Here is a 25,885-nt window from a genome sequence, read left to right as displayed (position 1 = left end):
TTCAAGTCATTTCTGACCATGTAATGTTCGTTTGTGGGAGAAACATAACTCAGAAACCACTGGACGAATTGACACGAAATTTTGACACAATACACCTAATAGTCCAACAAGTGTCCATCACCCCTAAAAACACAAAATAAACCCCAGAGGAATGGACTTAAAACTCCCACAAATATAGCATATATACATAAACACATACACACATATATATCTATACACATGCACATATAAATATACACATATACATTAACCAGTATGCTTTGACTACTCGAGTCTGAAATGACAACAGCAATGAGGCTGCAACTTCTCTGGGGCATTTATTTCACAGTCAAACAAATATAACTATTTTCTACTCAATTTTGCATTCCAGAGATGGGCTAGTTTTATCCTACGTGCCTCCCAGACATGAAGCTTTTGTAAAACTCCCTCCACCCTTTTTAGGATTTTCTAAAAATTCAAGGACAGTAACAATCCAGTGTGCAAAGAAAAAGGGACGCTGAGAAAATCACAATGCCATGAGATCGAAAGGCAACAAGCCAGGTATCTATCACACTGTGTCTTTCACCTAAAACTCCATCACCGTTCAAAGTTGTTGAGATGGCTTGCCAGTGTTTTGTTTTTGTTGTGTCCCTTCAAGTCATTTCTGACCATGTAATGTTCGTTTGTGGGAGAAACATAACTCAGAAACCACTGGACGAATTGACACGAAATTTTGACACAATACACCTAATAGTCCAACAAGTGTCCATCACCCCTAAAAACACAAAATAAACCCCAGAGGAATGGACTTAAAACTCCCACAAATATAGCATATATACATAAACACATACACACATATATATCTATACACATGCACATATAAATATACACATATACACACATATACATATACACAGGCACACATACATACACACATATATACACACATATATGCATAAACACATGCAAACACATATACGCAATATACATACACACATCTAAACGGACAAATACACAAATATATACACACATGTATACACACACATATGCACACACATCTATACACCAACACACACACACATATATATGCAAATATACATATATACACACAAAACACATAAACACAGAGTGGGACACAACAACACATGGCAGGGAATGGCTAGTAAATAATTGAATATGCTGGGGTTCTTAGTTTATCTACAAACCCACCAAGAAAATTCAACAAATGCTACGTTCAGCAAAGGACAAGAGGGATCCTCTCACCTCTGCAGGAGTCTACCGTGTACCATGCAGCTGTGGACAAGCCTACATAGGGACCACCAAACGCAGTATTGCCCAGACACGCATCAAGGAACATGAAAGGCACTGCAGACTACTTCAACCAGAGAAGTCAGCCATAGCAGAGCACCTGATGAACCAACCTGGACACAGCATATTATTTGAGAACACAGAAATGCTGGACCACACCAACAACCACCATGTCAGACTACACAGAGAAGCCATTGAAATCCACAAGCATGTGGACAATTTCAACAGAAAGGAAGAGACCATGAAAATGAACAAAATCTGGCTACCAGTATTAAAAACCTCTAAAATTACAACAGCAAAACAACAGAGAGGAAACAACCAGGCACATATTAACACCTCCCAGCAAGAGATTTTCCCAGGCTCAGGCAGACCTTCAAATGCTAATGAAGGTGATCAGTTGAAACATTCACACCTAGCTGCAGCAGGGAAGAGCTCCTTGCCCCACCCCTGCCATTCCACAGATATATAAACCCATTGTCCTAATTCCAACAGACCTCACTACCTCTGAGGATGCTTGCAATAGATGCAGGCGAAACGTCAGGAGAAATGCCTCTAGAAAATGGCTCTATAGCCCGAAAAAACTCACAAGAACCTAATGATTCCAGCAATGAAAGCCTTCGACAATACATCGTTCTTAGTTTATGTTTCAAAGGATGGTTTGATGCCATTTTCAGGTGAAACATTATCAAAATCAATGCCATTTTAAAAAGAAATTAAAGTTGATTTTAAGAGGTTCTGAGAGCCACAAAGGGGAGTCTGGGGGGCTACCTTTCCCATCCATTTTTTTTGGTGCTATCCAGCATATGTGCCCTGGTTTCCATGTATCCTTACAAAAATGTGGTTGACAAGAAACATAGAAATTACCCTGACTAAAAAGATCGGCAGAGGTCCTGATTTGAAAGGATTGGGGTGGAAAAGAAGCCATGTGGGGAGGTGCGGACTACTGAGAATAGAGCTGTGATCTCAAATGGATGTTGGAATCCATCCTCCATCCCACTGCCATGACCAGGGCATCTCCGCCTCTGTCCTCAATTTCCGTAACAGGGTTAATGGTTACTCCTGGCATGACAATCTCACAATTAGTTCTTGGCTCAATGGGCCACAGAAAGAGCCATCTGTGTGGCAGTGCTGTATCAGGCTCCCAAGAGGGGACAGGGATGGAGCAGATGAACAGGTGACAGGGCATTGCTGGGGAAGGCCTCACTTCCTTCACAGCTCAGCGCCCGGGTACACCAGACATCTGCCTGAAGCAGCGGAGCAGAGCCAGGCTTGTGTGGCTTCCAAAATTTGAGCAGTTGCCCTGCTAACACGCCCTGGAAACAAAGCAGGGCTGAAGGAGATGGGTGGGCCTTGGATGATGGGAAGCAGCTGGAGGCCATGGGAGCTAATTGAGACACAGGTAATCAGCGAGAAAGGCCCTCTGGGGATCCGTGGCCAGGGCTCTTCATTTTCAAGGCCAGGATTGGAATGAAAAATGCAAATTCAGCAGGAGATACTCAGAGTGTTGGGTATGTTCAGAATAGAAGACTGAGAGGTGACATGATTGCCACCTTCAAATATCAGAAAGGATATCCATCCATGTCAGGAACTAGACTTGTGCGCCAGCTATGCCCGTACCTTGGGAAGTCTGATCTGGCCACAGTGGTCCACACTCTGGATGCATCCCAAATAGATTACTGCAACGCACTCTATGTGGAGTTGCCTTTGAAGACTGTTCGGAAACTCAACTAGTCCAATGGGCGGCAGCCAGATTGCTCACTGGAGCACCATACAAGGAGCAACCCCCCCCTCCCCCATTATGTCAAATCCATTGGTTGCTGGTCTTGGCCTATAAAGCCCTACTCCGGCCCAGCTTACTTGTCCGAATGTAGCTCCCTCTATGTTCTGCCTTGTAGTTTAAGATCCAACAGGGAGGCCCTGCTCTCGGTCCCACCAGCCTCGCAAACACATTTGGTGGGGACGAGGGACAGGGCCTTCTTGATGGTGGCCCCCCACTTGTGAAATTCGCTCCCCAGTGAGATTAGATTGGGGCCCTCCCTCCTTTCCTTTAGGTAAAAACTGAAATGGTGGTTTTGGAACCAGGCTTTTGGCTAGCAGGCACAACGGCACTTTGGACACTGAACTGGACAATATGATGATTGTTATGATAATGGAAATGACTATGATTGTATTATTAATGTTATTGTTTGAATCTATTGTGTTTTTATGGTTTTATATTGTTGTTATTTTGTGATATTGCGGCATCAAATTGTTGCCAGTGTTAGCTGCTCTGAGTCCCCTCTTGGGGGTTGAGAAGGGCGGAGTAGAAATGTTGTAAATAAAAAAATAAAACACAAACGAATGGATGGAAATGACAAGAGATCCCGTTTAAACATTAGGAAGACCTTTTTCTATTGTAAGAGTGAGAGTGGAATCAATTGTCGTGGGGTGGTGGACTCGCCTTCTTTGGAGGTCTTTAAAACGCGTTAAGTGTGCATCTTTCAGGAATGCTTTAGTTGTTCATTTTCTACAAGACAGGGGCTTGCACTCTGTGGCCACTTCTAGCTATCTAAGTCTTCTGAATTTATTTTCAGGGTCCTTGGAGGCCATGCTTTCAGTAGGGATCTGTTGCACCCCATAGCTGAGTAAAAAGAGAGATATTGACTAGCTGGAATGTGTGCAGAGGAGGATGACTAAAATGATCAAGGATCTGGAGAACAAGCCCTATGAGGAGTGGCTTAAGGAGCTGGGCATGTTTAGCCTGAAGAAGAATCAAAGAGTTGGAAGAGACCTCATGGGCCATCCAGTCCAACCCCATTCTGCCAAGAAGCAGGAATACTGGATTCAAATCACCCCTGACAGATGGCCATCCAGCCTCTGTTTAAAAGCTTCCAAAGAAGGAGCCTCCACCACACTCCGGGCAGAGAGTTCCACTGCTGAACGGCTATCACAGTCAGGAAGTTCTTCCTCATGTTCAGATGGAATCTCCTTTCTTGTAGTTTGAAGCCATTGTTCCACGTCCTAGTCTCCAGGGAAGCAGAAAACAAGCTTGCTCCCTCCTCCCTGTGGCTTCCTCTCACATATTTATACATGGCTATCATATCTCCTCTCAGCCTTCTTTGAACAGTCACTTTGAACAGGAATCTCATTGTCATTCTCTGCATCTAGAGCAACCCCATCATTATGCACATCGTTAGATACATGAACCTCAGAAACATCATTGTCTTTCCCAACATCCAGAGTACCCTGATCATTAGACACAATCACAGACTCAACTCCAACGGGATGAGCAAAATGATGGGGCAAAAATGCTAGAATCTTCTATATGAAAGCTTTTATTGCTCATAATGATGTCACTGATGCAGTATTTCCACTTATTCGAGTGGGAAAATAACTGAGCAAAAAAACCATGGTGTCATTGGGAAGAGGGGCAACTGGTGAAGCAAAAAGGGTTGGATTGTGATCCTGAAATATGTGGATTAGGCCCCAGACTCCCCCCTCTGAAAATGTTTTCAGCTAACTGGCCTGGGAAACTTTGATATTGGAACTGATGGGTGGAGCATAAAGATGCACCAACTATTTACATTCTGGGTTGTTGTAGGTTTTTCCGGGCTATATGGCCATCTTCTGGAGGCAATTTTTCTCCTGACGTTTCGCCTGCATCTATGGCAGAGGTAGTGAGGTCTGAGAGATAGTGAAGTATTTACATTCTTCCTCCCATATCCCCATTATCCTCTTCCAAATCCCATAAGCAATAGTATGGTTTCTGCCCGTTTCTATAATTATCTGTTGCCAGCTCATTGACTCAGTATGTTCTTTTTATGTCTCCCTCCTCCTGTCATCAGGGACTGGTCATCAACATCAGGGCTGCCCCAATTACTCCTCAGCAAGTGCCTTCTCCGGGGAGGAACTTCCAAGGCAGGATGGATGTTGAGCAAGGCCACAAACAATAGGGAAATTGCTCACTGTGGTCCAGAGATCTCTTTCTGCATGCTCCATTTGCACAGCCCACTTTCTTTCTTCCTGCCCTGTTTACAGTAAAGTGGTATCTTATGGATTATGGGACCCAGGTCTCACTTGTACACTAGGCAAAGTGGTATTTGCAAATTAGTGACCACTGGAAAGAGGACAACACAATGAATATGGAGCAAGGATTCTCTCTTACTGTCCTACTGCTATAGGAAGGGAAAGAGTCGATTTTTGGCAAATGTTTTGTATGTCCTTTCACTACATTCAGCATGGAAAGCCCGCTATTTTAAAAAAAATGATGGCCAGTAAAAGATAATTTCACATCTGATTAACTGGGTTTCAATTCATTAACAACAATCTAATGCACTTATAGCCTCTGGTGGTGCAACGGGTTAAACCACTGAGCTGTTGAACTTGCTGGCCAAAAGGTTGGTGGTTTGAATCCAGGGAGTGGGTGAGCTCCTGCTGTTTAGCCCTAGCTTCTGCCAACCTAGCAGTTCAAAAACATGCAAATGTGAGTAGATCAGTAGGTACCGGAAAGGTAACAGCGCTCCATGCAGTCATGCTGGCCACATGACCTAGGACAGTGTTTCTCAACCTGGGGGTTGAGACCCCTGGGGGGGTCACGAAGGGGTTGACAGAGGGATCGCCAAAGACTATCAGATAACACAGTATTTTTGTTGGTTATGGGGGTTCTGTGTGGGAAGTTTGGCCCAATTCTATCATGGGTGGGGTTAAGAATGCTCTTTAATTTAGGTGGACTATACAACCCAGCGACTAGAACTCCCAAATGTCAAGGTCTATTTCCTCAAACTCCACCAGTGTCCACATTTGGGCGTATTGAATATTCATGTCAAGTTTGATCCAGATCCATCATTGTTTGAGTCCACAGTGCTCTCTCGATGTAGGTGAACTACAACTCCAAAACCCAAGGTCAATGCCTACCAAATCCTTCCAGTATTTTCTGTTGGTCTTGGGAGTTCTGTATGCCAAGTTTGGTTGAATTCCATCATTGGTGGGGTTCAGACAGCTCTTTGATTGTAGGTGAACTATAAATTCCAGCAACTACAACTCCCAATGACAAAATCAATTCTCTCCAGCCCCACCAGTACTCAAATGTGGGTATATTGAATATTTTTGCCAAATTTGGTCAAGTGAGTGAAAATACATCCTGCATATCAAATATTTACATTACAATTCATAATAGTAGCAAAATTACAGTTATGAAGTAGCAACGAAAATTTTATGGTTTGGGGGTCACCGCAACATGAGGAACTGTATTAAGGGGTCACGGTATTGGGAAGGTTGAGAAACATATAGTATTTACTGACCTAGGAGGTGTCTATGGACAACGCTGAGCACCCCCCCCCCCTCCCCCAGAGTCAGACATGACTAGACTTAAAGTCAAGGGGAAACCTTTACCTTTATAATGCACTTATATATTTTGATGCTTAGGTACTTTATATACACACTTACAGAGGGGCGGGAGGAGGGGGAAAATAATATTTTGATCTTTTTGTCCTGGTTGGATTTTGAAAACCAATCTGCATTTGGACAAATCTTGGCTCACAGTCATTTGTCCATTCAAAATGGATCTACTGAAGACCATACCACATTATCTCTACATTAAGTGTTTGAAATAACCAAGGTGGCTTTCTTGTTAATCCTAAATTAAAACATCTCCCTCTTTATAATGTAATATTTAAAAAATCATATTCTTGTACTTATTCCATAAAGCTGATAATATTTACCGATACTCCTTCCTTTTCTTTAAGTAGCACTTTGGTGGCTTTCTAGATGCACTGGATAGCTAAACTGAGCTGATCTTTTCTTTCTTTCTTTCTTTCTTTCTTTCTTTCTTTCTTTTGGCCAGTTATTTCTCTCTATGGTTTGTTCCCTAAACCATGTATATAGTTTGACCCGTTTTTCTTTCTTTCTAAGCAAGATGTTTTAGTTGTTCCTCATGGGAAAAGCAACACATGAACATTGGACAGATCTCTCTCATGCAACCCAATCTCCCACAAGCCTTACCTGTAGGCCACAGTGCAAGTGTCCTTGTACTCCTGGAGTTTGATGCACACCATGTTGAGGAACTGGTCGGAGTACGCACTTAAGTCATGCATCAGGTTCATGAGGTCTTGGACGGTTTTCTCCACAATTACTGTGCTCTGAACAACCAACAAAACGAAAACAAGACCAAATCAGGAACACCAGAAAGACTCAACCTCAAGACAAGCATTTAAAAAACCACCCCCAGATACAATTCAAGAAAAACTAACTAACCAAATTATTTACTTCGTTAGAACATTGGATTATGACTATGGAGGCTAAGGATCCATTCTCCACTTGGCCATGGAAAACCAATGAGAAACCTTGAGCGGGTCACACACTCTCATCTCCACTAAACTGTGTGATAGGTTCTCCTTAGGGTTGTCATAGTTGGAAACAAGTTAAAGGCACACAGCAACATTTAAATACAGACATTCAATGGAAAAGCATGCATTTTGGTTTCTCTTTAATTGATATTGTATTAACCTAGAAAGGGATGAACAACCCCTTCCCATTCAAAAAATAGCAGACAACACAGCAACTAGCACTTCCTTGTTGCAAAACTGGAGGCATTTAATCATGGAGAATTCCAGTCCAAATTTACTATCACAACGATCCAACATCAGGGCTGTGAACCCTAAATGGTTCTGGCCCGGTTTACCTGACCAAACACATCTCTTCCTATGAACCATCTAGGTGTTTAAGATCGTCTGGAGAGGCCCTGCTCTCAGTCCGGCCTTCCTTGCAGATCCGTTTGGCGGGAACGAGAGAAAAGGCCTTCTCAGCAGTGGCCCCTTGGCTATGGAACACCCTCCCTAGGGACATTAGATTGGCCCCCTCTCTCCTCTCATTCAAGCAGGCATTTGCAGACGCAGTATAACTGATTGATTGAGACTCATGGAATGACAAGACGATTCGACGGAAAATGATTTTAACGATGAGACGCTGATAATTGTATGTTATGGTTTTAATTGTTAATTGTTTATTGTTTTTACATAGTTATTTTATATGTAATTGTTTTTGATTGTATTTTTATCTTGTGGGGCATTGATTGCCAAATGTAAACCGCCTCGAGTCGCCTTCGGGCTGAGAGGGGCGGTATATAAATCAAGCAAATAAATAAATAAATAAATCTCTTCATGCAGAGTTACACACGTATTGTGTCAGAGAACCCTTATGTTGCATGGCAGCACAATGTGACTCAATGCGTGAAACCAAATGGGCAACTTCTTGTACAAACTTCAACTATTCAACTGCCTCCCATCCACATGAGAAATGGTGCCGTTCTGTAACTTTGACCTGAATGAGGACATCCCATACGGGATAGAAATGCCTAATCATCTCTCCCAAGTGGACTTATTATACACGTGTAAGACACCAACAAGATTCCAGGCCAGGCTGATGTTTATTAACTGATTTCTGAACATCCCAAATGTTGCAGTGCAGCTTAAAATATACTGAAACATGCTTAAACATATGATTTAAGTGAAAATAATGAAAATAATTGGTTTAATGTATTGTCAAAGGCTTTCACAGCTGGAATCACTAGGGTGTTGTGTGGTTTCTGGGCTGTATGGCCAGTGTGTTCTAGAAGCATTTTCTCCAGAGGTTTCACCTGCATCTGTGGTTGGCATGTCCTCTGAAGCCATAGATGCAGGTGAAGTCAGAAGTCATGCTGTTCCTCTATTCGATGATTCTGTGTCCAAGGCTTTACTGCCCAGAGTGAGTAGGCCTTGCAGGTTCTGCCAGTGTGAGTTTGGTTGGCTTTAGAGTGTTTTGCATGCAACCTGTATACCTGCACACCTCTCCTTTGTGTGAGCTGTGCTGATGATGTGATGGAGCTAAAATCCCAAGGTAATATTAGCCTCGCAGGCAAGGCAGGATTAGTTCCTGAGCTGTGTACTTAGAAGCCAAGAGGCCAAGGCATCTTTCACAGCTTTGCCAGTGTTTACATACTGAATTAAAGTCCTCCATGCAGCAGATTCCACTGACTGTGACAGGCCCGGTATTCTGGTTCCCCCCTCCCGCCTCCCTTTCCCTCCCTGCCCTCATTGCAAAGGCAAGAGAGATGGACACTTTTGCATTTGAAGTTGCAAAACCTCATCAGAGTCGAAGAAGTGGGAGCCAATCCCCTCCCCTCCCCTTCTCCCCGAAGCCCAGCTTCCTTCTCGGCATCGATTTTAAGATTAAAGCACCGCAAGAAGGACCCAGATCCATAATCCTGTTCCTGCAGATTTAGCGGTGAGTGACAGGAATTGATTCTGTGCTCCAGCCCGCTCAAAAGAATCAGGAAGCCGCATCCTCGCTCGGTGCTGCAATGGGGCCCTTTGCATGTGCGGCACGTTATCCCGAGGAAGGCTTGACAGTCGTCAAAGGCACTTTGCTGAAAGTGTCCTTGGCTGGGAAGAGATGCGGGGAACACTTCAGCTCATCACGGGTTTTGATATTCCCTTGTTGGCCTGCAAAGCTCAGGGCGTGCTGAGCTATGGGAGTCCCTGGACTCAGACCTTCTTTTCCCAGTTCAACCTGGGCTTCAATAAACTGGTGCTGCAGCAGACACAGGGTAGGTGAAAAGCCATACAGCCTAGGGCACTACAAGAGCCGGGGATGAAGCCGCAGATAAGGTCACAGATTGTGTAAGTTTGGCATATGAATGTTGTTGTTCATTCATTCAGTCGTTTCCGACTCTTTGTTTCTGACTCTTCGTGACCACGCCAGAGCTCCCTGTCAGCTGTCACCACCCCCAGCTCCTTCAAGGTCAATCCAGTCACTTTAAGGATACCATCCATCCATCTTGCCCTTGGTTGGCCCCTCTTCCTTTTTTCTTCCATTTTCCCCAGCATCATTGTCTTCTCTAAGCTTTCCTTTCTTCTCATGATGTGGCCACAGGACTTCATCTTGGCCTCTACTATTCGTCCCTCCAATGAGCAGTCAGGCTTTATTTCTGGAAGTATGGACTGGTTGGATCTTCTCGCGGTCCAAGGCACTCTCCTCCAGCACCACAGTTCAAAAGCATCTCTCTTCCTTCACTCAGCCTTCCCTATGGTCCAGCTCTCACATTCATAGGTGACTACGGGGAATACCATTGCTTTGACTATGCGGATCAATGTTGCCAGTGTGATGTCTCTACTCTTCACTATTTTATCAAGATTGGTCATTGCTCTCCTCCCAAGAAGTAAGCGTCTCCTGATTTCCTGGCTGCAGTCTGCAACTACACTCATCTTCACACCTAGAAATACGAAGTCTAGCACTGCCTCCACGTTTTCTCCCTCTATTTCCCAGGTGTCAATCATTCTTGTTGCCACAATCTTGGTTTTATTGATATTTAACTGCAACCCAGCTTTTGCGCTTTCTTCTTTCACCTTGATTAGAAGGATCTTCAGCTCCTCCTCACTTTTGGTCATCAAAGTGGTGTCATCTGCATATCTAAGGTTGTTAATGGATGGACTAAATTCCGAGCTTCTGCCATTTAGTATTTGTTGTTTTCTGCCTTCAAGTTGTTTCCAACTTGCCAAGAACCGAATACGAGATATTTCCTTATGAGATGGACCTTGCATATGTGCATGCATGGGTGGGAGGGAAGGAAGGAATGAAAGCAAACGAAAGCCCCTCCGTCCATCCCAACTGCCACTGCTTTGGACTTGGAGCCAGAGCAGAAAAGGCACACACGGCTCCATCATGCCTAGACCCAGAAGGAGATGGCCATCTCTCCATCCCAACTACCACTCTCCTGGCCTTGGATGGAGAGAAGAGGAGGCTGCATCTGCTGAACCTAATCCCTTCCCACACTGCCATCCCCTTTTCCTTTGGTGTCATGTTTTAATCTATCTATATAATAAAAGTGAATGTTTGTATGCGGCTCTCACTTTCTGATTGGCTCTCACTTTCACAGACCACAGGGACCAGCATGGGTGACGTATCTGGACCAAACTTGGCACACATAACACTCATGACCCCCTTTACGTCCTGGTGAGGTTTGGGGGGGGGGGGGGAGAGGATGAACAATGGATGATGGGATTTGTAGTACTTTCAAACCCTTCATTTCCCACAGACCACTGTGGCCCCCAACAAAGACCGATAAAGACCAAACTTGGCATACAGAGCCCCCATGACCCACTCTACATCCTGCTGCAGGTTGGAGGATGGAAGACTATGGATGATGGGACTTGAAATACGTTCACTCACTTCCCCAAGACCACTGCGACCCTCATCAATGACTGATCAAGACCAAACTTGGCACACAGAGCCCCCATGACCCATTCTACATCCTGCTACAGGTTGGAGGATGGAAGACTATAGATGATGGGACTTGAAGTACCTTCACTCACTTCCCGAGACTGCTGCAACACTCATCCAATGACTGATCAAGACCAAACTTGGAACACAGAGCCCCCATGACCCACTCTACGTCTGGGTGGGGTTTGTGGGTCAATGGACCATGGATGATGGGACTTGCAGTAGCTTCACTCACTTCCTAAGACCATTGCGACCCGCACCTATGACTCATCAAGTCCTAACTTGGCACCCTGAGCCCCCACGACCCATTCTACATTTTGGTGCAGTTTGGAGGAGGATGGATCATAGAGCTATACTTCAGCTGCACCCACTGAACCCAGTCAACATTGGGTCTAGACTAAACTTGGAGCACAGACAAACAATGCCTTTCTCAAATCACCCAGGCAGCGCCGGGTCCCCAAGCTAGTTAGATTATAAGCTAGAGAGCACAAAACAGACAGTAATGGCATTAAACAAACAAACAAATAAATAAAGATGGCAACAACGACAACAAGAGCAAGGTTTTATTGTTTTTCATTACTTTTCCTCACCTGCTCTTCTGCTGGTGTTCACGTGCCATTAAATTCACAGCTAAGGTTTTGGGAAACGTGATGCATTTTCTCTGTTGCGGTGCTGATGGGGGTCTATACAGCAGGGGATTGCAGTGACCCATGATGGGGGCAGAATGCATTTGGGACAGGAGCGACAACTATATCAATCAACATGTCAAGGGAAGGAATCCTGGTCTAACCCTGTGGGAATGTGTGTGATTCACATAGATTTGTTCCATACAGAGCCTTTTGACTTGCCGTCAGCATCATCTACCCTCACACTAATCAATTAGGTTGACAAGTGGGTTGTATGGTTTTTTAAGATTGTATGGCCATGTTTGAGAAGCAGTCTCTCTTGACGTTTTGCCTGCATCTATGGCAGGCATCCTCAGAGGTTGTGAGATCTGTTGGAAACTAGGAAAATTGGGTTTATGTATCTTCGGAAAGTCCGGGGTGGGAGAAAGAACTCTTGTCTGTTGGAGCTAGGTGTGAATAGTTCAATTGGCCACCTTGATTAGCATTTAATGGCCTGGCAGTTTTTAGGTGTGCCTTGTTACTGCCTGGGGGAATCCTTTGTTGAGAGGTGATCAGCTGTTTCCGATTGTTTCTTCTCTAGAGTTCTCCTGTGTTTGTTTTGTTCTTTGTTTACTGTTGTAATCTTAGAATTTTAGGTTGACAAGATCCTCCTATGAATTGGTTTAGCTCTGGCTTCTGTGCCTTCAGGGTGATATACACCAAGGGGATGGCTACAGGAGGAGGGAGATGTTCCCCCATGGAAAGGTTATAATTGGGAAACCGTAGCATTTAACCACAGAGGATAAGACTTGGTGATGCAATCTGGGCATTGGACTGAGACTCTGGAGACCAAGGTTCGAATCCCTGCTTAGCTGTGGAAACTCACTGAATGACCTCAGGGAACTCACTCTCTTCCAGCCTCAGAGGAAGCTCTCTCCTGAGTAAATGATAGGTTTTCTGAAGGTCCACCACAGGCTGAAAATGGCTTCAAGTCAATTTTACCATTTTTTGCCATACATGAAAACATAACCAAAGTACTCCTGAAAAATAGCCATCCAACTTCTCTTCAAAGACCTTCAAAGGACAGTCAACCATCTTTGCCTTACAACAGTACCAACCTAACAAGGTCCAACCTGTTTTGATCAGAAGGTATTGAGCTGCTGAACAAGGGAATCTTATATTTGGGAACGTGGATTTTGTGTTATCATATGCATATGCACAGACTTCTTTTTTGAAGGTTCACTCCTTCCAACCCATAATCTATTTGGCTCCAATAGCCTGTTTTTCCTGTTCCAGCATTTTGATTTGTCTTGAGAGACTTTCCAGAGATAGTAGCTGCACTCTGCCACCACAGTGTTGTGAGGACTCCTAATGAATTTGGGAGAAACTTCAAAGGAAAAAGCCAAGCTTTATTACCTGTTTTGTTCCCAGTTCAACTCCTGGCCATGGGAGGTTGACTTTTTCCTCTACATACACTTTCTTCTATATATCATCTGAATGCAAACATATAGGTATTGTGGCACCAGATTGTTGCTTTCCTTCTCCTGCTGTTTTATTATCCATTCCTAACTAATTAAGAAGGCTTGCCAACTTTGAAAGCCAATGTAATACATTTTGTGCCTTTTGCATGGCCTAATAAAGGTATTGGGAGCCAGTGTGGTGTAATAGAAGGAACATCGGACTACAACTCAGCCATGGGAATTGAGTAGGTGACTTTGGGTAAGTCACAATACCTCAGAGAAAGGCAAAGACAAATCTCTCTGAACAAATATTGGCAAGGAAGTCCCATAATAATTGGTCAGAAATGACTTGAAGGAACACAACAAGGATGGTATCAACATAAGATGGGGTGGACTTGGGTTTTCACTGAAAGGCTAAGCTTAAAGGTTATCACAGAGACTGGGCTGCTGTGTTTTCTGGGCTGTATGATGATGCTCCAGAAGCATTCTCTCCTGACGTTTCACCCACATCTATGGCAGGCATCCTCAAAGTTGAGGAGTCCAACAGACCCCTCAACCTCTGAGGAAGCCTGCCATAGATGTGGGTGAAACTTCAGGGGAGAATGCTTCTGGAATATGGCTATACAGTCTGCAATACTCACAGCAATGTAGTGATTCTGGCCATGAAAGCCCTTGACAACACAGTACCACAGAAAGCTTTGGGTTTCACTGTTGGAATAATGGGGGGATAATTTGTGGAGCTCAAATTCACCACAGGTCTCCAGATGGTGGAGAGACATGTTGTGCCAGTTCTAGCCCGTGTACTGTTGTAGGTCATGATAAGTGAAAATGATTAAAAGTCTCATGACTCAGGTCTGGGAAGCTGGGAATAACACAGCAAGGGAATGAGCATCCCAAAGAATATTCCTGGTACACTGCTTACTTAAAATGTTCCATCTGAACACGAGGAAGAACTTCCTGACTGTGAGAGCCGTTCAGCAGTGGAACTCTCTGCCCCGGAGTGTGGTGGAGGCTCCTTCTTTGGAAGCTTTTAAACAGAGGCTGGATGGCCATCTGTCAGGGGTGATTGAATGCAATACCCCTGCTTCTTGGCAGGGGGTTGGACTGGATGGCCCGTGAAGTCTCTTCCAACTCTTTGATTCTATGATTCTATGAATCTATCTCAACACTTTTGCTGAAGCCAGCGTGGTGTAGGGAGCACGGCTCAATCACTCTGGAAACTAGGCTTCGAATCCCTGCTCAGCCATGAAACCCACTGGGTGATCTTCAGCAACTCACTTTCTCTTAGCCGGAGGGGAAAGAAATGGCAAACCTCTTCTGAACAAACCTTGCCAGGAAAAGCCTGTGGTTGGTTTGCTTTGGGATGCCCATAGGTCAGAAACAACTTGAAGGCACACAACAACAACTATCTTAATCTTTCTGTACCCGAGGAGATGTCAAAAATGAAATTCCATTAAGAAAACACCATAATGTAGGTCTAATTAGCCTTGATTGGCCCATTCTTTGCTTTCTGGAACACATGGCAGGCCTTTCTTCCTTTGGACATCTTCAGAGAGAGGTTGGGATGCTGGCTGGATTTCCTGCACTTAGAGGGATGAAGGCAATTTTGGATCCAGTGTCCTATGGGTCCCTTTCCAACTCGACAATTCTATGATTCTTAGTGGCATGAGCCATCTGTGTGTCTCTTTGTGTGTGTGGCATTCTAGCAAGACCCCATGGTAGCCTGGCCTTTTCCCTGATTTATAACTCCAACCAAAGCAGATGGCCTCCCACAGATCTCGCTCTACGGAAGTCCCAGGCAGTTGCAGATTTCACAGAGTAAGCATTTCGGTTCTGTCTTGTGCTCATACATTATTTTCCCCATGTTAACGACAGTCAAGTTACTGTCCTGTGAAAAAATCCATTTAGCTCAAGTGACGCTGGCTGCAAAGCGGGAAATGAAGGGCACCAGGGAAGCCTAAGCTGGCACCAGGCGAGCGTGGGCACAGCCATCCGCAAAACACTCATCCATTACCCAATCAACGGCATTTCCAAACCCAGCAGGGTCCAGCCGGGGTCCTGCTGGGAAACAGAAATTAACTTGGAATGGAGGTAATTCATCTTCAGGCGCTCGCCATTTTTATGAAAATCTGCATGGCAATAAAGAGGAGTGATCCAGAAGGAACGTGGCACTATGGAAAGCAAGGCTGATGGGTAGGCTGGCAGTACCTAAGAACAGAGGAGTGTGCTCTACCCCTGCTTTTCTTTCTCAACAATCACAATGTATTACAAACCAAAGAGAAACCGGGAGGTGTGTTTAAACGAGATTACCTACACAATGAGTCTAGTGGGCTTAAGTTGTATTTCAGACAAAGCAATCCAAATTGAACACACAGGTGAAGAGACTAAGAAGGTGCCCCAGGTGGTCATAGAGATGCTGTAGCATCTTTTCCTCAGTCCTCTCCTCAGTACTAGTGTCAATTATTGCCAAATACTTCTGAAAACAGTAGGGATTCTACAAATGTTGCACTTTTAGACTAAAACTGGACGCCCACTTTCTAGGGCCGTGATGGTGAACCTATGACATGCGTGTCAGTACTGACACGCATGGTTATTTTTTGATGACACGTGGCCACATGCGGCCGCATACAGAGAAGTACACCTTATAAGAGCCAATCTAATTCCATCCTTAAATTTGTAAAAGGCTCTACAAATTTAACACCTGCATGTTTGAGCATTGTTTACTCCATAACTTAGCATGGAATATACATTTTTCTTATTTAAACTATAAATATTGCAAAATTATGGGTTTTTTTCCGTCAAAGTTGACACCCCACCCAAGTTATGCTCAGGTTTTTGTCAAATTTTGACACACCAAGCTCAAAAGGTTGCCCATCACTGTTCTAGGGGTATGTTTACAGTGGATTCTTGCATTGGTAGGGCGTTGGAATAAGTGTCCCTTGGTGTTTCTTCCAGTTGAAATGTGGAGAGATCCAATGGGGAAGCACATGGTTGGGGGTGCTGAGATGGGATGAGAAGGGCAGTCTCAACAGATCATCTGTAACAGGGTTACAGCCAGTATTTGGACAGGGTTATATTAATTGTATTGTTTATTTTGCTTTTTGCCTGTTGTTTTTGATGTATTGATGTGTTATTGGGCTTGGCCTCATGTAAGCCACTCTGAGTCCCTTGGGGTGGCGGGGTATAAATAAATAAATAAATAAATAAATAAATAAATACATTATTATTATTATTATTATTATTATTATTATTATTATTATTCTCCCCCTGAAGACGCAGGTTTGCAGCTTGAGAGTGATCCTGGATTCATCGCTGAGCCTGGAACCCCAGGACTCAGCAGTGGCCACGGGAGCTTTTGCACAATTAAAACTTGCACCAGTTGTGCCCATACCTTGAGAAGTCTGACTTGGCCATGGTAGTCCATGCTCTGGTTACATCCCAAATAGAACACCGCAACATGCTCTACGTGGGGTTGCCTCTGAAGACTGTTTGGAAGCTCCAATTGGTCCAACAGGCGGCAGCCAGATTGCTCACTGGAGCAGGATACAGGAAGGATACAACTTCTATGTTATGCTACCTCCACTGGCTGCCAGTCTGCTACCAAGCACAATTGAAAGTGCTGGCTTTAGCCTATAAAGTCCTAAATGGTTCTGGCCCTGTCCAAAAGTATCTCCCTCTACGGACCATCATGGAGGTTAAGATCACCCAGTGAGGCCCTGCTCTCTGTTCCACCTCCTTCGCAAGTGCAACTGGTGGGGATGAGAGACAGGGCCTTCTCAGTGGTGGCCCCTTGCCTGTGGAACTCCCTCCCGACTGAAATTAGATCAGCGCCTTCCCTTTTGGTCTTCAGAACATGGATGTGGGACCAAGCCTTTGGGAAGCAAGCAATGCAAAAAAAAAAAAAAAAGTACAGGGTTATGTGCTATTGACTTTTGAAAAGGCCTTGAACTTTGGCTTCTGGATTATTTGATTTTAATGTTTTATATCTATATTTTTTAATTCCACGTTTAAATGTCTAGATGTTGTGTTTCTCTATTTAATGTGGTTTAATTTAATTTATAGTTATATGTTATAGTTGCTTATATACTAGATTTTTATATAGCATCATAGAATCATAGAGTTGGAAGAGACCTTGTGGCATCCAGTCCAGTCCTCTGCCAAGAAGCAGGAAAATTGCATTCAAAGCACCCCCGACAGATGGCCATCAAGCCTCTGCTTAAAAGCTTCCAAAGAAGGATCCTCCACCACACTCCAGGGCAGAGTTCCACTACTGATCAGCTCTCACAGTCAAGTTCTTCCTAATGTTCAGATGGAATCTCCTTTCTTATAGTTTGAAGCCATTGCTCAATTGCATCCTAGTCTCCAAGGCAGCAGAAAACAAGCTTGCTCCCTCCTCCCTATGACTTCTTCTCACATATTTATACATGGCTATCATGTCTCCTCTCAGCCTTCTCTTCTTCAGGCTAAACATGCCCAGAGCTTTAAGCCTCTCCTCATAGGGCTTGTTCTCCAGACCCTATGTTGTAAGGCACTGAATTTTTGCCGTGGCTACCGTGGGGAAGAAAAGTGGTATATAAAAGAAATAAATACATAAATAAATAAATCTCCATAAGGAGTAAGAATTGATGGTTGCACAGCTTCCTACAACATGGAAGGTTATTTCTGAAACAGTCCAAAGACTCCAAATGGCATGTTAAAGGATTCTTTTGTATCCCTTTAAGACATCCGGCGCTGGAATCTTGGTCCATCTGGCTGACCTTTCTTAGACTTTTGTCACGGCCAGTTATTAAGGTCAGATTATTATTGATCCTGGCCAGATAATGCGTCTCCCCCAAAATGTCATCAATGCTTAGACAGCTGGCAATGAGGCACACATACTATAGAGCATATTGTCTGTATTCTTCGTGGCCTTTTCTGCATTATGGAGCATGGGGCAAAGCGGTGAGTGAAAAATGTGTTATTGGAGAATCTTCAGAATAATTTTGTCAACACCAAAGTGCTGAAACCATACTGTGTTCGTGTAGACTGAAAGCTAAAAATGGGCTGGATTTTTCCTATGACTTGTGAGCCAAGCTGTGTTGAGTTGCGTGTTCTCCCTTGCGTGGTTGCCTTTTCCCATTCCTTTGTGAGTTTTCCCTACTGAATTTGTCCTTGCACAAAGGGCAGCAAGCACAGCTAAGTGACCACCAGGTTTGCTCTACATGCAAGTCTAGCATTAGGCAGAGTGATTCAGTGGCCTCAGGGGACAAATGAAGGAAAGAGGACAGTCACAAACAAATGTCATGCAGCAGTGGGGAAAGATTATTTGACAATACTTGACTAATAGTTAAAAAAAAACATTTCTTGAGTTTCTTGGGCTGATTGGAATCTTTGCAGTTTGGGTCACATTCTATGTAATAGTGACATGTGGCATTTTTGCGCAGAAAAGAGCATTTCCTTTGCATGAAATATTTCTCCACATAAATACATTTTTTTCTGCAAATATCTTGTGAATTAGCTGAGATGGTCAAATTGACTAGAGTGTCCTGAGTTGCCCTTCGAAAACAGCCTTTAGACAATGTTGAAAGTAAAAAAAAATGCTTTACTTCAGCAAACACAAAGGATAAGCAAATGCAATTGCAAAGTGCAAAAGAAAGCAAGGAAGTCTTAATCCAGACACAAATTAAAGTCTCTTACAAAGTCCCAAACGAAACACCAGTCTTTAATCAGACAATGGACAATGAACTAAGTCCTTAGCAGCAGACACAAAGAAGATTCAATTGGAGTATTGAATTTATTACTATTTAATAGTTTAAAATTCTGTACAAAAACAATAGCTTGTAAGAGGGTTCATCAGTATCAGGGTCGTTGTTACCAGCGAAAGCTTACTGCTCCTGCCTCTGATTTATAGCCCTGAATTCTACACACAGGAGGTGCTAGGACGTCTCCCAATTAGCTCAGCGTTTTTAGCAGCTATTCTGGCTGAATGCCGTCTGTAATTGGAGTGAAAACATCAGTATCAGGGTCGTTGTTACCAGTGAAAGCTGACTGCTCCTGCCTCTGATTTATAGCCCTGAATTCTACACACAGGAGGTGCTAGGGCGTCTCCCAATTAGCTCAGCGTTTTTAGCAGCTATTCTGGTGGAATGCCGTCTGTGCTCTGTCTCTTTTCATCTCTCTAGAAATGTGGGTACTTTCAAATCCTCATCGTCTGATTCTTCTCCTCCCTCCAATTCCTGCGCACTTCCCTGCTCCCCTTCCTCTTCCGAAGATGAGGAATCCCCAACATAGAGTGAGCAAGGAGAAACATTTGTCCAACCTTAAGATGGATGCTTGACTTTTGATGTTTGATACATTTTAATTATTTGGAAGACTATTTAATTGATATGTTTTTTTACAGTTTCATAATATTGTGTTTTATTGTTCTGTTATTGTCTGAATCTTGAATTGAATTATTGCCATCGTCTGTAAGCTGATATAAAACAAAACAACAATGTATGTGCGTAACTCGCAAAAATATAACAAAAATATAATTTCTACAACTCTGCCTAAGAGTAAGTTACTTAAAGCTGTATTACTATGTCAAAAATATTTCAAAAATTACCAAAGTAAAGGTGCAATTCTCATATTATAACCCAACGAAGGATATACTGTTCACGGAATAAGTAACAGACATAAAGTAAAGCATATAGAAACATCAAAATCCCAATAAGTCCTGGAGCTGTGAAAGGTCTTGAGTCCAAGATGTGCAAATGTCCATCCTAGCAGGACTATGTTGTTGTTGTTCATTCGTTCAGTTGTCTCCGACTCTTTGTGACTTCATGGACCAGTCCACGCCAGAGCTCCCTGTTGGCCGTCACCACCCCCAGCTCCTTCAAGGTCAGTCCAGTCACTTCAAGGATGCCATCCATCCATCTTGCCCTTGGTCGGCCCCTCCTCCTTTTACCTTCCACTTTCCCCACCATAATTGTCTTCTCTAGGCTTTGCTGTCTCCTCTTTATGTGGCCAAAGTACTTCAACTTTGTCTCTAGCAGAAGTATAGCCAAGTTTAAATTAATTTCCAATTCTGTGCCTTAATGCCTGCAGCTGCATAGATCAAGACATCTCTTACATGCAACCATTGATCATACACTAAATTCATATTGCAATTCATGTGCAGTCGCTGCGCAGTTACAGCATCAGGCAGCTGTGTGGGCATGGCTATGCGCGCTCCTTCAACCAGAAGGGGTTATTTCCCATCTCCCACAGCAAACAAGAGGCAGCATTTTAATTGGCAGGCTTCACATTCTTTAGGATATAATTTAGCATCAACATGTTAGAAATTAATGTACGGATCATGGTGCTTGAACAATTTCAGTCGTGCTTTTTTAATTCTCGGAGTGGCAAACTCTTCCCCTTCCCAACTCATTGCTCTTTCAATCTTCCCTTGCGCTGAATGCTCCCTTCTCATGAGCGAGAGGAAAAGAGGGAGGGAAATGAGGTCCTTCAGAAGGCAACTTCCTTAGCTATCCATTTGAGAAGCAATTCATCTTGCTTTTGTCTCTGCAAGAGGTTCCTGTCACATTACGGATGACATTTTTAACCAAAATAAAGAAAGAAAAAAGGAACAGGTATAATTATGGATGTTAAGAAATGCGAGAAACGTGGAAACCAGACGCCAAAAAGTAGCAGGAATTTTACAACCTGTTAAATTTTAGCGTACGGATGGGCAACTCTGATGGGTCTGTGGGTGGTTTTTGCCTCTGGGATCCTCAAGGAATGGCAATGACTGCCCAAAATGGCAAATCATGGAGCTGAAAACCTGCAAGTTGTTAGGTGCCTCCGTGAATGGATCCTACAGCAAATCAAGCTTGAACTCTGAGGATGTCCTCCATAGTTGCAGGTGAAATGTCAGGAGAGAATGCTTCTGGAACACAGCCCGGAAAACACACACAACCCAAGCTTGAACTCTCCTTGGAAATGAAGGCTATTGTACTTTAGACACAGCATAAGTTGGTGTGATTGATTGGAAAAGGCTTTTACTTAGGTGATCTGTCGTAGCTCGAGGATGATGGTCCTCCAAGTGTAGTGTCTTGGTAGGTGGTTGTGGAGCTCTATTCTTGCTCTGCATGCTCTTCCGCACTGAGGACATCAGTTTCCAGGTGGAAGGCGGTCCTGGTCAGGGTTGGCTTGACATGCCTTCCTCTTGGAATGTTTCTCCCTTTCACCCTCCATTTGTGCCTCTTTGAATTCTGCAGCACTGCTGGTCACAGTTGACCTCCAGCTGGAGCGGTCAAGGACCAGGGCTTCCCAGTTCTCGGTGTCTATGCCAGAGTTTTTAAGGTTGGCTTTGAGCCCATCTTTCAATCTCTTTTCCTGTCCTCCAACATTCCATTTTCCGTTCTTGAGTTCGGAGTAGAGCAACTGCTTTGGGAGATGGTGGTCGGGCATCCGGACGTGGCCGGTCCAGCGGAGTTGATGGCGGAGGACCATCGCTTCAATGCTGGTGGTCTTTGCTTCTTCCAGCATGCTGACATTTTTCTACCTGTCTTCCCAAGAAATTTGCAGGATTTTTCAGAGATAATGCTGATGGAATCGTTCTAGTAGATGAGCGTGAAATCTGTAAACAGTCCACGTTTCGCAGGAATATAGCAGGGTTGGAAGGACAATAGCTTTATAAACTAGCATCTTGGTCTCCCTACAGATGTTCTGGTCCTCAAACACTCTCTGCTTCATTGGGAAAAATGCTGCACTCGGAGAGCTCAGGCGGTATTGTATTTCAGAGTCAATTTTGACTTTTGTGGAAAGGTGACGGCCAGGAGAGCAGAAATGGTCAGCATTTTCTAACTTCAACATTTTCATGGTGTTGGAAAAGGTGGTGGTGCTTAGGAAAAAAGGAAGGCAATGGGAAAAGAAGACCACATCACAGAGCTAACTGAAGAAGCCACAGCTCTGATTTTGAAAAGAGGAAGTTGAGAAATAGGCCTCTTGCCCATTTTGCTGTCTAGTGGAGTGAAATAGGAAAAAATATATAATGAAATTTGAGGAATTTCCAGCCTGTATGTGAACGAGGGGAGAAAGCAGCCACACAGATCTGGTTGAAGGGGCAAAAATGAAGATTTATGAGCACAATATGAGCCTTGTGAAGGCAAGCTTGTCCACGCTGCTGGGCTAATTAAAATAATCCATCACACAGTGTGTGTCTTAAGGCCAGGTCAGATGAAAAGCTAGGGATGAACCAAATGTCAAAAGGTGCTGACAGAAAAACACACATACACATATGCATAGATATGTGAGCATAGGCGTGTTTGTATTATTTTGAGAATGTTCCAGTGCATTTTTTGGTTATTATTCAATGAACAGCCCCGAATTCCAAAATAATGAGTTAGTCTGCATGATATTACAGCTACTGCTGCACGCCTTGTGTATAAAAGATAACTTCTTTTGTGTATTGTGCTTTAATTTTAGATCCAAGCACTACAGTTGTGGGTGTGAGAATATGGAGTCACAAAGGGGACTGCTATGCTTGTGTTGGCTTGAAATAAAAATCTGGAATTGAGTTTGCGAGTGGCTACAAACTTTGGGCCTTACACTTTTTGATCTAAATGCAGCAATAAAACTTGTTGCTGAGCTTGGAGGAATATACTGAAAACATAGGGGAGGACTCTGTGAACGTACAGAGTCTTTGTGGTTTTAACAGAAAGAAAGACCAACAGATGGGACACAGAGTTCGCCTTAGGGAACAAAAAAAAACCAGGCTGGCACATCTATTTTTATATGATTTTTGCAGAATGTATACAAGCAAGTGTTGTGAGGAACCTGAGGAAGTAGACACCGTCTACAAGACATATGCTACCAACTGTGTTCCCTTAATTAGTATCTAAAGTGATACAAGACCCCTTTGCACACATATCCCAGACTAACACAGCTAAGTGCCATGAAGGTTTGTCTAAAGGGTTAATGCGAAATTTGGTGTAAATGCAGAATTTTGAAAATTGATGACATTGCCTTGGAATGGTCTATTATTTTTCTTGATCTGGATATTGCTTATTACTGGCTGATTTGGCTGAAATGAAATGCAAAAATACAGAATGAGGGATGCCTGGCTCGATAGCAGGACCTGTGAAAAATATCTTGGAGTTCTCGTGGGGAACAAGTTAAACATGAGCCAACAATGTCATGTGGCAGCTTAAAAAGTCGATGGGATTTTGGCCTGCATCAATAGGTGTCTAATGTCTAAAGATCTAGGGAAGTCATGCTACCCATGCGCTATTCTGCCTTAGTCAGACCACACCTGGAATACTGTGTCCAATTCTGGGCACTGCAATTAAAGGGAGATGTCGACAAGGTGGAATGTGTCCACAGGAGCGCAATTCAAATGATCAAGGGTCTGGAGAATAAGCCCTATGAAGAGCGCCTTCAAGAGGTGGGCATGTTTAACTTGAAGAAGAGAAGGCTGAGGAGACATGATCGCCATGTATAAATATGTGAGAGGAAGTCATAGGGAGGAGGGAGGGAGCAAGCTTGTTTTCAGCTGCCCTGGAGACTAGGACCCAATGGAACAATGGCTTCAAACTACAGGAAAGGAGATTCCACCTGAACATGAGGAAGAACTTCCTAACGGTGAGAGCTGTTCAGAAGTGGAACTCTCTAGCCCGGAGTGTGGTGGATGCTCCTTCTTTGGAGGCTTTTAAACAAAGGCTGGATGGCCATCTGTTGGGGGTGCTTGGAATGCGATTCTCCTTCTTGTAGTTTGAAGCCATTGCTCCGTGTCCTAGTCTCCAGAGCATCAGAAAACAAGCTTGCTCCCTCCTCCCTATGACTTCCCCTCACATATTTATACATGGCGATCATGTCTCCTCTCAGTCTTCTCTTCTTCAGGCTAAACATGTCCAGCTCTTTAAGCTGCTCCTCATAGGGCTTGTTCTCCAGACCCTTGATAATTTTAGTCACCCTCCTCCGGACACATTCCAGTTTGTCAATATCTCTCTTCAGTTGTGGTGCCCAGAATTGGACACAGTATTCCAGGTGTGGTCTAACCAAGGCAGAATAGAGGATGGGGAGCATGACTTCCCTGGATCTAGACACTAGACTCCTATTGATGCAGGCCAAAATCCCATTGGCCTTTATTCACACATACTGCTCTCAAGCCAAGCATCCCCCATTCTGTCTCTTTGCATTTCGTTTTTTTCTGCCTAAGTGGAGTCTCTTGCCTTTGTCCCTGTTGGACTTCATTGTGTTAGTTTTGAACAATCATCTCTCTAATCTGTCAAGATCGTTTTAAATTCTTCTCCTGCCTTCTGGAGTATTGGTTATCCCTCCCAATCAGGAATGGTTGGATTTGGGTGGGTTGCAGGAAGCTTCCTCAGCAGCACCTTTTCTTTCAGATTAGTTGTACCGTTCGACCCTCAACTTTTCTGAGGCCTAGGGACGCACCATCGAAAGTGAAAAATTGAACAGCAAATCCACAAAGAACCATATTCACATATGCTTGAGCTAGAAACATGGAAGGATAACTGTCCCACCATCCTAAGGGATCCACATTGCATGCAAGGAACTTACAAAGTTATTCCAACAATAGCCCAGTGCTTTCCCTAGAGAAATTGTGCACTGGTGGTATATCATTGGTCTTCCTACTTCCTCCGTTGCAATGCCAAAGAAGCCATCTTCTTCCCACCTGGGATCACGGCAGCGTTTCCTTGGAATGACTGAGTTTTGACATGGCTGTTTGATTTGGCTTCTTTAAAATAGATTTGATTCCCGGCCACCTTCCTTTGGCTTCTTCATGCATGATGGAATATCAATGTTTTTGCGCAAGTGGGCAGTCGAGTAAAATGCCTTGCGAAGGATGCCGGCACAGCTGCTTCTGCCATAATGACTTGCCGGAGATGATAATGAGGCCGCCGTTGCTGGGATTGGGTTTCTCTCTCGCTTCTGGGGAAAGAAAGGCCACTTGTGGCTCTCCCAAGAAAGCCTTGTCACCAGCCGCGAAGGCATACTGTTCTCATCTTGTCAGATTACTCTGCATTAATCAGATGGATGCCGCTGACAGGCGCCTTCAAATGGCCGCCAATTGTTGCCAAGCGGGTTTTGTCGTTTAGTGCCATAAACAAATGAGTTTTCTTTCAGGTTCATTTGCAGCCGTAACCAGAAACGATTAGGCTACAGTTGTAGCAGATCAATTGTGCGTCTTGGGGGTGAGGGTGACCTTTGAGGCTCGAGTGAAAATTCTGATCAATAAATAATGCTTTGCAGCAGTGTAGTTATTTTCACTCTTCGCAGAAGCGCTTTGAATGTTTGGCACACAGGCATTCATTCAGTCCCCACCCCTCTCTCTCTCCG

The 25,885-nt window shown here is 43.9% G+C and overlaps 1 protein-coding gene across 1 annotated transcript in view; it reads right to left on the bottom strand.

Moving 5' to 3' along the window:
• EXOC4 (exocyst complex component 4) overlaps positions 1-25,885 on the bottom strand; it is a 579,446-nt gene that overhangs the window by 88,473 nt on the left and 465,088 nt on the right. The window contains exon 12 of the mRNA XM_060776413.2: positions 7,267-7,403. Within this exon, the coding sequence (XP_060632396.2) occupies positions 7,267-7,403 (137 nt within the window). The remainder of the gene's footprint in view (positions 1-7,266; positions 7,404-25,885) is intronic.

The sequence above is a fragment of the Anolis sagrei genome, chromosome 5 (genome assembly GCF_037176765.1).
Source record: "Anolis sagrei isolate rAnoSag1 chromosome 5, rAnoSag1.mat, whole genome shotgun sequence".
Lineage (NCBI taxonomy): Eukaryota > Metazoa > Chordata > Lepidosauria > Squamata > Dactyloidae > Anolis > Anolis sagrei.
The sequence above is the reverse complement of the archived record's forward strand: the minus strand, read 5'-3'. Positions and strand labels throughout refer to the sequence as shown.